The 13,086-nt window shown below is 40.8% G+C and overlaps 1 protein-coding gene across 7 annotated transcripts in view; it reads left to right on the forward strand.

The window, feature by feature from the left end:
- Positions 1-13,086, forward strand: part of TIAM2 (TIAM Rac1 associated GEF 2) — a 175,718-nt gene that overhangs the window by 135,887 nt on the left and 26,745 nt on the right. For 5 of the 7 annotated variants that reach the window (XM_087773418.1, XM_087773417.1, XM_087773419.1 and 2 more), the window contains one exon: positions 8,622-8,725. In XM_087773418.1, coding sequence (XP_087629544.1) covers positions 8,622-8,725 — 104 coding nt within the window. Of the gene's footprint in view, positions 1-8,621; positions 8,726-9,872; positions 9,992-11,172; positions 11,343-13,086 lie in introns of those variants that run through there. The other 2 variants (XM_087773426.1, XM_087773425.1) reach the window with 2 other exon arrangements.

Genomic DNA, 13,086 nt, shown 5'->3' on the forward strand with positions numbered 1-13,086 from the left:
TCACACAACAATGAAAAATGCAGCTTTCCATACACCTGGCTTAACTTTATTACCCAAATGTAATATCTCATTTCCATCTAAACCATGCACCCGTGTTATGGAAACTCTCTGTAATGGGGAGAGGGAGAATATTGTACATGCTGAAGATTGGCTGTGTTGTGTTTTATTGGCAGTTTCTAGAGCATTTGGTAATCAGTGAAAATATTGAATACATTCTTTCCTAGTGGATAGACCAGACCTGCTATAATTCCTTATAATTACAGATCCCAATTTTTTTTCAAGCTAAAATTCATATTAGTATTCTCCGAAATAAGTTGATGCCCACTTTATTGCTGTTTTGCAACATCTATCTGAAATCACTGGACAATACCGGTGTTCAAAAATGCTGTCAATTGCTCTGATCTGAGATCAGGGTATCTGTCTTTTACAGGCTAGACTAACCCCATCACAATTGCTTGAAGCTCTGTGTATGTATGTTGCTGTATCTGAAGCGACTAACTACTAACTACTGCGATTAAAAACTGCAGCAGAGAGGACAGGAAATGAGAGCCCCAATTCCCTCTCAAGTGCCAGGGAACTACAAACAGGAGAAAGATCGGTTTGTAGCAGAGTAACCACTGGAGTTAATAATGAACATCGGAGCTGAAATCAGCAAGTGACTGGGGTGTAGGACAACTGTCGGGGCTTCTTCACCAATGTGCACGCGTGGTACAAGTGTTCTCTTAGTCATAAACACTCTCTGCCAGGATCTTTACACACCAGCACTGATGAAACTTAAAGTATTCCTTGGGCTCTACTGAACAGACGGAGGCTTCTGGCCATCTATGTGCCTGTGCAGCTGTATTTAGGCATCAGTGCGATATTTGCGCTACTTTGGTGACAGAGGAACCTAGGATGGGAAAGACTTTCCAGACTCAGTGAGTCCAGTCCTCTGCTAGTCCAGGCTTTCAACAACCCTATTGATATATTTATCAAATTCCGTTTTAAAATAAGATAGACTGTTTGCATTCTTTGCTCCCAGGTAAGCCTGTTCCAGAAATTTGTTCATGTGATGGTTGAAAGCCCATCTTCTAATTGCCAGCATAGATATATTCCTGGCCAATGTTATAACTGATCAGTATCTGCTGGCCTTGACCATTACTTAAGTAGCTCTAGCTCACAACTACATGTTGTTAACCCCTTCTCCACACTGCTACACTTCTCTTCCTTTCATGTTTCCAACTAATGAGTCACAGCTTATAGAAGAAATTGTTCTTACTGGTCACTGAAACTTTATTCTATGCCATTTCATTCTGGGACTGTGGCTCCATCTTCAAGGTCATCTTGCATCTCCTTTATGCATCTCCAGTCATGCTCTTAATTAATGCTGTGTATTAACTTTGAATGATTAGAGTATTTAATCAGAGTACTTCCTATTGTACTTTTTTTGCTGAGACAAAGAATTGAAAATGTCAAGTAAAATTGGTCCCCAAACCCACCTCAGACCAAATCTACCATTAGCCTCTCCCAGGCCTAGAAGTTCATTCAGACCAATCTATTGTTATCTTACCTGCTAGCCAGTTCTGCCTTGTTTTAATTCCTATCCTTTTCATTGTAGCTAATAATTTCCCTTGGGATATTATAAAGGTTTCTTTTTTTTTTTTTTTTTTTAAACTAAGTTTCCAGAAGGTTGGATTTATCCTATGTTCTTTGTCTTTAAAAACATCTTTTATCAAAGGCAGATGTCAGGTTCGTTTGACACAGTCTGTTTACCCATACTGTATGTATATAATTTTCCATTTATCTCCACATTTTAAATTTTTCTTTCCTTGAATTGATTGTGAAAGCCTTAGGTTACTATGTAGGTCACAGATCTGTAGTTTCCTACATTAGATTTCCCCAACATACTCATTCCTTCTTTAAACATAGCTATTGCTTGTTATTCACCAGCTGCATAGCATCATCCTCTTTTCCCCATCATCAGTTGAATCATTTATTAAAAACCCTTGCTCTTGTGTTTCAATTTCATATGCCAGGTTTTAAATGTTGAGACCTAAAGAAAGGTTAATCCTCTGGCTGAGTTGCATGAGTGCAACTCTGTTTGCACCCACCTCAGACACGGTCATTTTCTAGTCATTAATTGCTATCCTGCCTCAGTCTTCCCTGTTGAGGACAGACAGATTTGAGCCTGGGTCAGTGGAGTCCTATGGGACTAGCTTTACCGTGAACTTTAGAGTCTGAATCTATTTGCTGTAGTGAATGTTTAGTGATATTGTAAGTAGATGAAGTGGAGTTGGGAGTACCAGGAAAGACTCACAGCTACTAGCTGTTAATCAAGCATCTTACCGTAGCTGAGACAGACCCAGGTTCGGTTTCCTCACCTGAATCTGACAGAGCAGGAGACTTCATCTTTCTCTCTCCTACATCATGGATGAATATCCTGGTGTCAGGCTACTTCTTTTTGCTCTGCGGTGTCGCTTTCTCAGCGTTTTGGCAAAAATAGAGTAGCATAATGTAAAATGACATAGTTTCATTCTGATACAAAGCAAACCATTTTTGCAATCTCAGAAATACTGCAGAATGGAAACCCGATTTTCCATATTGGTGTAGTCACTATATTTTTACCGAGGTCAGGACTGCCTGTGGCTGTCAGAGTGCTTCTTTACTTGCTGAGGGTAGTTATCAAGTGATACACAGAACTGCTGCTCCTGCTAGATCTGAAAATGGTGCCCTGCAGTGGTCTTAGTTTGTCGTGGAATGAGAGACTGAGCGCATTTAATTTTGCTGTGTTGTCTTCTCATGTAGAGCTAGAAGGAATTTTTTGTTCAATTTATTGTTGTCAGTAGAGTGGCAGGTGGAAACACACCCTCTTGCTGTAGTTTGAAAAAGGGGGTGGTTACACCACCTACATAGTGCTTGACATTTGATAACACTTGACATGCTTGAGATGATTATTTGACGTTTTTTGAAATTGGTGAGAAAAATCTAAAACGGAACAAGTTCTGAAGTATTATGGAAAAAAGAAGTATAAAAGAAACAGGATCCTCAGTTCCTACTTTCTCCTCAGGGTAATTTTGCCTTTGCAGGGAGTGGCTGAAGTGGTAAGAGCAGCGCTGACTAGAAAGTAAATTAAGGCTTGTTCGTTAATTAAACAGACAAAAAGAGATAAGTGACATTTGCATTTGTCGATGGCTTCTTTATGGTAAATGAATTGCCGGATGGTTGATGTTGATGTTTTCCAGTTGATTTCCTTTGGTTTCTTGGCTGTGATTGTAGCACAGATTATTATTGTCTCACACATCTGCTAGAGGATGTGTTTCCATTGTACCTCACCGCTCACAAACATGTGAATAACTTCCATATTGACCACTTGTATGTGTATCACCACAGTGACGTGGGAAGAGACGTTCCTGTAGGCGTACAGAGCTCTTGGATATGCAGTATGTGTTTGTTTTTCTCACCGACTGTCCCATCTGTGTGCTCTGTTCTCCTTTTAATTGAATGATGAGTAGTGAGGAGCATGACTTAGGAAGTATGCTTTCTTTCAGATTTTAGTGGTTACATTATAATTTCTCTTGAATGATTGTGAGTCACGTATCTGCCTGCGAGCAAGACACAACATTGCAGGAGTAATGGCATTCTTCTTTGGTGATGCTGTTGGTACCTGAAGGTGCTGAGCAGGTTATTAGTACTTGGTCGTTCATTGCTAGAAACCAAGCAAAAAGTTTGGCATGCATTTCATATGATGTAGTTAAGCTTTTCACATAATGGCATTTTTTCCCCAGTGGTTTTCTGAGAATTTTAGCATTTATCTGAGGTTGCTACTCTTCTTTTTTGCAACAAGCTGACTGTATTGGGTTTGCGTGGCAAGATTTTGGTAGCGGGGAGCTACAGGGATGACTTCTGTGAGAAGCTGCAAGAAGCTTCCCCTATGTCCAACAGAGCCAATGCCAGCCGGCTCCAAGACGGACCCACTGCTGGCCAAGGCCAAGCCCATCAGTGACAGTGGTAGTGCCTCTGGGATAACATATTTAAGAAGGGGGAAAAAAATACCCAACAACCTGTGCAACTGCAGCTGGAGAGAGGAGTGAGAATTTGTGAGAGGACCAACTCTGCAGACACCCAGATCAGTGAAGAAGGAGGGGGAGGAGGTGCTCCAGGCACTGGAACAAAGATTCCCCTGCAGCCCATGGTGAAGACCACGGTGAGGCAGGCTGTCCCCCTGCAGCCCATGGAGTTAATGGTGGGGCAGATATCTACCTGCAGCCCATGGAGGACCCCACGCCGGAGCAGGTGGATGCCCGAAGGAGGCTGTGACCCCGTGGGAAGCCTGTGCTGGAGCAGGCTCCTGGCAGGACCTGTGGACCCATGGAGAGAGGAGCCCAGGCTGGAGCAGGTTTGCTGGCAGGGCTTGTGACCCTGTGGGTGACCCACGCTGGAGCAGTCTGTTCCTGAAGGACTGCACCCCGTGGAAGGGACCCATGCTGGAGCCGTTCATGAAGAACTGCAGCCTGTGGGAAGGAGTCACGTTGGAGAAGTTCATGGAGGACTGTCTCCTGTGGGAGGGACCCCACGGTGGAGCAGGGGAAGAGTGTGAGGAGTCCTCCCCCTGAGGAGGAAGGAGCAGCAGAGACAACGTGCAATGAATTGACTGCAGCCCCCATTCCCTGTCCCCCTGCGCTGCTGTGGGGAGGAGGTAGAGAAATAGGGGGTGAAATTGAGCCCAGGAAGAAGGGAGTGGTGCAGGAAAGGTGTTTTAAGATTTAGTTTTTATTTCTCATTACCCTACTCTGATTCGATTGGTAATAAACTAAACTAATTCCCCCAAGTCGAGTCTGTTTTGCCCGTGACAGTAATTGGTGAATGATCTCTCCCTGTCCTTATCTGGACCCACAAGTCTTTCGTTGTATTTTCTCTCCCCTGTCCAGTTGAGAAGGGGGGTGATAGAGCGGCTTTGGCGGGCACTTGGCATCCAGCCAGGGTCAACCCACCACACTGACTTTGTATTTTAGTGTCTGGAGACACTCCTGTTTGCTAGATCAGAAGAAGCTATCTGCTTAAGAGGTTCCTGTCCTCCCCAAATAGAAGTGATATGCATTTCAACTCACCATGCATGAGTGTGTGTGTGTGAACAGGACAGAGAGGTTCTGTAGTAGAGAAAAATTATGTTAAAAGATTTAAACCAAGTTTTGTTTAACCCAATATTATCAGTCCCTTTTTTCTTCCAGACAGGTTTGTCACAAGTATGTCAATAGAATAAATCAAATGTACTACTGTAATGGAGCTGTATAAGCAGACTTAGTCATGGTATACTCACCATTACTATGCTGGAAAGCCTCTCAAACAATGTTTCCAGCAAAGTAGTCCATGTTTTTTTTAACTAGTCAGTAATGTAATTGTAGTAAGGTAAGTAACATTAGGGATAGTTTTTTAAAAAATGATAATATTAATTAAAAAAAATTGCCAGGAAGTGCTGATTTGACCTCTCATTGGGATCATTTTTAGTCATGTGTATCTCCTTGCATACTTTTCTGTGCTCATTCCCAGCAAAGATCCAGAACATTATATACTGGAATGATTTTGTACTTGCACAGCTGTAGCATTTCTCTTAATTCTGTGCATACTCTCTGGAGTTTTATTGCTAGTTTTGCCTGAAAGGATAGTGGTTACCCAGCCTGTAGGATAACAGTTTTACACTACTACTTTTGAACAACTTTGTTAATATGAATCCTATTGTAGAGCTAAATCCAGTTTTGAATGTTTAAAGAAAATACATTTTGTATGGTTTGGCTTGTTACTCCCCTTCCATGTAGTACTAGAAGTAGAGAGAATTTCAATATTAGACTTGCTGCTGTATTTATGTCCTTAGGCTTTTTTACGTGTTCTCTAAGGTAATACTAATTTTCTTTGCCCTTTGATTTGTTTTGGTTTTTGGTTTGGTTTTTTTTTTTTAGCTATGCAGCTGACGTTGATGCTTCTATGCTCTTTGGGAATAGTTTGATGGTTTGTAGGAGCAGATCCAAAGGAAGTCTGCTTCCACAGTAAAAGAAGGAAAGGGAGACAGGATATGGATGCTAAACTGATCAACAAGCCATACATGCTTCCTTCCTTCCCTCCCGCTGTTCATTTGGCATACAAAGTGCAGTAGGATGTCCTTTTTCACCTTGGATCCTTTCCGTGTAGCTTTTTTTAGTTTTTACTATTTAAAATAACATTAACTGTTGCTTACTCTGCCTACCATCAGCAACACATTCTGCCAATAGCAAATGCTGTAAAAATGGGCAAGACTATATAGACCTACCTCTGGCAATAAGACTATAAAAGAAAAGCAAAGATTAGGAGGAAGGGAGGAAAAGATAGATCATCTGGACAAAGTGATATAATATTCTGTTTGCCTACTTTGGGTGTTGTTATCCTGATTTCTTCTGTTCATGTTGCCTGCTGACTGTTTTACCTTATTTTCCTCTTCCTACATTTATGTTTTCTCTTCATTGCTTGCGTAAGTTAGTTTTACTTCCTGTTTTGTAAAGGAGAAATATGCTTAATGGTCATTTTGTAAAATCAGGGAAAGGGCATAGGTTTTTTTTCTCATTAGATAGCTACCTGAGATCAAACTCTAGATCCTTTCTGCCACTGCAACATCTGTCTCAGGTGCATGTTGTTTGGAGGTATGGGGGAGAAGCGCATTAAAACCCAGAAGGCAAGTAAAAAGAGCACAACTGGGAAACAATTGGAAATAATATCCTTGGCATCGCGCCACCCCCAAGAAAATGTTATTTAAGTTTTAGGGGTTGGCTTACCTTTTGTATATCCAGGAGTTGACAGTGGTGGAAGTCGATAGGCATTCACGTGTACCCACATACAGAAGAGAGACTCAAAATTACTTTAGAAGTCCAGAGGGCAGGAGAAAATTATTCAGACTCGGTGGAAGAGGAGTGGTAAAAGCATAATAAAATAAATAGACAAAGCAGACTCCTTGTTAAGTTCTTAAAGAAGTTGTGTGCCTGTTTGGTAGAGTTGTATAAAACATATTTTTTCTGGAAAGGTGATAACTCCTGGGATATTGCATCTTATGTAGGCTTTGAGATAGCAGAAGCCACACCTGACTCCGGGAGGAAAACGTAAAAAAGCTTGAGGGGAGAAAAGTGATGGGACCTTGGTTCTACAAGGATAGGGAAATGACAGAGTAGTCAAGTCTTTGGCATCTGAGTGGAAAGTGTCAGCCTCGATGCCAAGCTTGGCATAGGCACCTTAATAACATATGGAAAAACAAAGTATCAAGATGACGTTGTGCTAAGTTATTTGCATCTTTCTCTCTGGCTTTCCTGTGGAGTCTGTCTGCCATGTTTTTTCTTCCCAGGAAGGCTCCTCATGGGTTATAAGGTGCTCTTTTGGGCCTAAAATTCCCATTTCCTTCCCTGCTTCAGGTCATGTTTGTCAGTTCTTGTTGAGAGGAACTGGTCCTGCTCTGCACGGACAGGACAACAGCAACACCCAGGCAGAGATATACTGTTGTCCTTCACAATTTCATTATTGCTAGCTCGCATGATTTTACTGTAAGATGAGTGATATTTGTTTTAATTACCACCTCATTTGCTGGAGTCAGTGATTAAATGAGAATCTCATCTTTCACTTAAAAATAAATCTCCAGCATTTGTAGGTGTTGAGAAAGAGTTTGAAAATGTGGTAATGTGGTGTGAATTATACCCCAGAGGCTTAAAGTCTTGGAAACAAAGCAGCAAATTAAAAAAACCCTTCATTTTATTACTATTTTATCATCTGAAGTTGCTAAAAATCCTCATTATTTTTTTGGTGGTCGCTTTATGATTTTCAGCCACTCGGATTGATAATACTGCAGATCAAAAATCACTTCTTCACTTCTAAGAGTTTCAATTAGAATTTCCATGTAAATGTCTCTGCAGATTTTAAGCAGCCAATTGAGGAAATGTAAAGAGAAAAAACACCGTTTTTATATGGATGTTCTGCATTGCTGGATAGATCTTGAGTTTACACATAAATGTCATTGAAAGCTACAGTCTGTCAATAAGCAGAGCAGGGCAGTGCCTCCTCTGGTTTTTGCATTGTGCCAGCTACTATGTACATGGATTCCAAACTTAGAAAAATTGGTAAACTATGAGTAACAAGAAGGGATTGTGTCCGTATTATGAACGGTGGTGTTTGTTCCAAGGCAAAATTCTCTTTTCTTCTTAAATCTTTAAGGGATTCAGGACTAAGTCGTGTTGAACAATAGTGTGCTCATCCAAGGAGAACTACTGAGTGCATTTAATTATCCTCACTGGTTGTCTCAGCAAAGAGTGTGGTGATTATAGATAATGCTACCTTCGAAAGCACACTGTTAGCAAGAACATTAGGTTTATTTTAGTAGATCAAATATGCGTGTTGCTTCAGAGGGTCTTAGATGTCCAGCTGCTGTTTTGAAAGCGGTTTCCAGGCATAGTTGCTCCTTGCTTTGACCTCTTGTGTTATTTTCTGGGGGGTGGGGAGGATCACAGATTTTGTATTCCTTCTCTCCCCGTATAGTAATTCTACTAGACACTGAAAGTATTTGCAGATAAAAGCAAATACTTTTCTTGTTCCTGTCCTATAACCCTCTAATTTATTTGTTTTCTTTTTTAATGCAGATTTTAGTAATGTGCCTGATGTCACATCCAGCTTGAAAAGGAGCAGTACTGATGGCACTCTGGACCAAGTGCCACACAGGGAGAAGACTGATCCACCTTTCAGGGTAAGAACATGCTTGACATAACAATCCTTATGAACAAAAAGATAGTGTTGTAGTGTTAGTGCTCTGCATTTTGTGGGAAAGAATTTAATGTATGGCACTAATTTGGAAAAATTTTTATGCATATTAGCCGTATATAGTGTTTTATTATCTTGAGGTGACCCTGACAGGTCAGCATCTACGGTACAGCTGCTGCATCTCCGAAAGCTGTGTGATGGGGGCAAATGGCAAACAGGCAGAGACTTGTCAAATTAATCTTTCTGTGTTGCTTGAACCCAATTCTGCAGAGAACAGTAAAGCTGCTACAGCTTTCTACCTGATTCAGTTTGGTTCATGTTTTCTTCTTGCTGATACTTCTAGGGCTTGTTAAGATTGCAGTGACCATAGCAACACTCACTTAACGTCAATAGTTTTAGACTGGACTGCAGACTTGGAGAGGTGCAGTGTTTGAGGGCCAGTGATTCCCACTCTAATTTGGAGAATCTTTATGTGTCTGCAGTTACTGTTTGACTTCAGCTGGAGTAATGGATGCTCAAGCCTTCTCTCAGTCAGGACTTTGGAGGCTGAGGCAGGGACCCCCAGAATTAGTGTCCACCTTCGAAGGCATTGGTCTTCAAAGAGCAATTTTTTTGTCCATTTTGCTCTGAGTCAGTCAAATTGCAACCTGTGTCCAACTCAAGTGCATATTGTTTTGAAGCTCCCAGCTGCTAGCATGGGTAGTGTTTTCATGTTGGTGGCAGTGATTTTACTAGGCATTGCCATTCTGACAACAGAAATGTTTGTGTTGCTTCTGTTGATGAGTTGGTTGTATCTCCAAGTAAATTTGTGGTAACACGTGTGTTACGCTCCTGCATAACAGAAATGAAGTTAGAGTTTTTATGGTTCTGGAATATATTACTGTCTTGTACTAGGTTGTATGAAAAATTGGTAGAGATAAGGCAGAACATAAAAACTCAGAAGACCAGAACAGGGAAGATACATTGTACCTCTAGCCATACCTACTGAGAGGAGCTGATCCTCTCTTACTTTTGGAATTACTTTGTAATCTACTTCAGTCTAATATAGGTGACTTTATGCAGTTTCCCTAGAGAGTAAGGAGAAGCTTGGCGATTGTGGGTCTTCAGCCCATCTCCTGCTGCACCAGGGATTCCCACAGAGATAATCTATATCCTGCGTAACACGTTGCTTGCAGTCCCAAAAAGTCTTTGGAACCAGACAAGAATAAACTGGATTTTTCTCCCCTTAGGACACATTGTTCCTTTGGAAGAGGTAATGTGGATTTCTCTGCTGTCCTGTATAAGGGCTTCTGCAGTGTTTTATGGGCAGGGATCTTTGCGGGAGCACAGCAGAGGTGACCCCAAGGCTTAGGATTCCTCGGTGGCTGGCTGCACCAGCAGGCTAGTGCTTGGCCAGGTTTCCCCGGACACCTCAGGGTGCCCTGCTCACCCAGGGTACATGCTGCCCGCGATGCGCTGTGCAGACATACATGACTGAGCTCCTGTCCTGCTGGAAGGGAGGAGATTCTGGGGCATCAGCTTTGCTTTAGCAGAAAAACAAAGCCGATCCTGATCACTTGTGTCAAAGGCACCAGATGACAGAGTTCAGGAGGATTTAAATCCAGACAGAACAGTTCACGTACGCTAGTTGTTGCTCTGATCGCACTAAATTTGCTCCAATGCTCTAAATTACATGCTGCAATTAAAGCTCAAAAAAGAGGGGAAAACAGACAGGTCTTCTCCCTGCCTTCTCTCCAGCCTCAAATCTGTCACGTCTAGCAGTATTAATGGCTTGTGCACAATTCGCTGAAGTAACTGCCCATGCCATATTGCAGTTCAATTCTTGGGTTGGCATGCAGGTCTACTAGTGTCATTTTTAAAATTATCTGAAGCTGTCCTAGTTTTGTAGGTATAAGGGGAGAAAATGGCTTGGCAATCAGAGGCAGTCTGAGTTGAACTGCAGCTGTAAACGAGTCTGTGACAGCTCTACAATTTCTGCAAATGGTTTGTAAATGATTGCTGTCTTTCTGTTGGAGGGTGCCTATTACTGTCAGAGCTTTTTGTCTGACCCTTTTGATTTCTCCAATAGATGTAGAATGAAAAAACCCCAAACCTCACAGTAAATTTAGGTAGTGTATATTGTATGTGCTGTTGTGATTGGGTACAAAAGGAATTAAAATGATTTCTGTTTTTATAGCTGTGACTTGGGACTGCTTGCCAGATGAACAATAGCTATTGCTAATAAAAGCTAGTTCGAGGAAATTGTGCAGCCTCAAAAAGCACAGCATCTGGATTTGGGTTTGTTTTTTTTTTTCCCCTTTGCCTTGTGTTTCCTGCATGTGCTAACTTGACCTACGCCTGTGGGAGAGCAGTAGTGCAGACACCTCAGCATTAGGCGATGCTGCAGAAGTATGGGGGAGAGGAGATCTGTAAGCACAGCTCTGTGGAGAAGACGTTGGTGGCGCTAAGAGGTTCTGAGCACAGCCTGGAACAACAGGCAGTTTGGGATTATTTCAGGGGAGAGACAGCTAGAGATGCTCACTTCCCAGCTGACAGCAACTGTAGATGTAATGACTTGGCTCTGAGGGAGCGGACTCCTTTGAAGTTCGGTTGATTTTTGTCCCGTAAGTAAATAAAAAACCGTCTTAAAGCTTTGGATTTAGTGGTTGCATGTCTGATTTCTAGATTTTGTGTTTCTCGTTTGGAGCGTTTTTGTTTGTTTATTTGTTTGTTTGTCACTATAATTTTCTTCATCTCGTACCGAGCTAAGGTTAAGCATCATCTTAACTGAAAGTACAGTGAGGCATTTCACAAGTGCCCTGTAATCTCAAAGGAATGAGTCTTTTGTTGCATGTGTACTACATTCAAATATGAATTCAGTCAGTCATTCATTCATTCATTTTTTGTAGTCCGAGAAATGAATGAATTTAGAATAGTTGTATGTTTGTCTTTCATCTGAAGGCTAACAAATGAATTAGAAGGGCAATAGAGGTTTGTTTCGTTCCAGAAGTGGAAACTGTTCCTTAAGTTATAAAATATTAAAAGCACAAGGACATCAAGAACCATCTATTCCAGATGTTCATTAGTTTTGTCAGCTCTGTATTCTCTGGGATGCCCCATTGATACCTTTAGTACCTTTAACTTTATTTTCTATTTTATTTAACAAGGATAGATGTTATACTTCTAACACATTCTGCTGCAGTACTTTTTCAAACTGTGTTAAAATACTGTTTATGTGGCAGTGGCATGTCATCCTTGCAATTGTTGGTTCTGGAGTATGTAGGCATACTGCTGACAGAAGAATACAGGACCTCAGAAAATCTGGGGATTGAGTACGCCTGTCAGTGCAATTAGGTTTAGTTCTGTTTAATCATTTAGAGAACTAATTGTCTGTGCTCCTGGTGCTCAGTTAAATCCTGGTATGTTGACAGTTGCCAAGAATCAAGCTCTCCGTACATCAAAGTAGCACGAAGCTGAATAAATAAAAAATGCAACTTTTTCTTTAGCTACTCATGATTTCTAATTGCAAACTGTATTGCTTAGAAATGTTTTCTCTAGCCCATGGTTTCTTTTGAGACGAAGTTTAGTAGTCTGTTACTAACTTGCTTATCTTTCCTTTGTATTTTCAATATCTTCAAAATAACCTTTTATGAAAGACGAACGTAGCTAAAAGGTGAAATTTTACCATATAAGTAGCTACTATTCTAAGGTCTCTTGTGAGACTGCTGTGATCTGACTTTTGGTTGCTCTGAATCCTTTGAGTATCATCAGAGATAAGTATTTCTGAAATCATATTAAATTTTAACAGATGGAAAGAAGGAACCTCATATAAATGCATGTGTGAGAGGGGGAACATGTATTTTCACTTTAAATATTTTACAGATCATAAGAAAAAACCTTAGAGTAAACACTGCAAATATTTCACAAAACTTCATTATATTCTCAGCTGTATCTTAGAGTTCTTTAAGAAACTTAAGAAACCCAGTAAAAATAGTTAGTGTGATGCTTTGTAATCACGGTAAAAATAGTCAATGAATGCAGAATGGTTTTATGCTGGCATCTTCAAAAATTAACATTGCAGATGCAGAAACGGAAGCTACTGTGATGAGAAACTTTGAATGTTAACAAGAATACTGGTTTGATTTTGTAATGCTTTTGAAGTGGTGGTATATTTCTTTCAAACAATGAAGTAAAATTGATTCTGGGAATAAGATGGGTATGGAGACGTACAGAAATTGCCTTTGCTTTGCTGTTGACTCTTAAAATAGTCAATCTACTCTCAGAATGGGTTGTTGATCATGCATCAGTATGTGTATATAAGGACGAGTCTATCCCCATCACCTCTTAATAAAAAATAAATAAAAAATA

This window comes from Nipponia nippon, unplaced genomic scaffold (assembly GCF_047370975.1).
Source record: "Nipponia nippon isolate SJK-2023a ecotype South Korea unplaced genomic scaffold, ASM4737097v1 scaffold_4, whole genome shotgun sequence".
NCBI lineage: Eukaryota > Metazoa > Chordata > Aves > Pelecaniformes > Threskiornithidae > Nipponia > Nipponia nippon.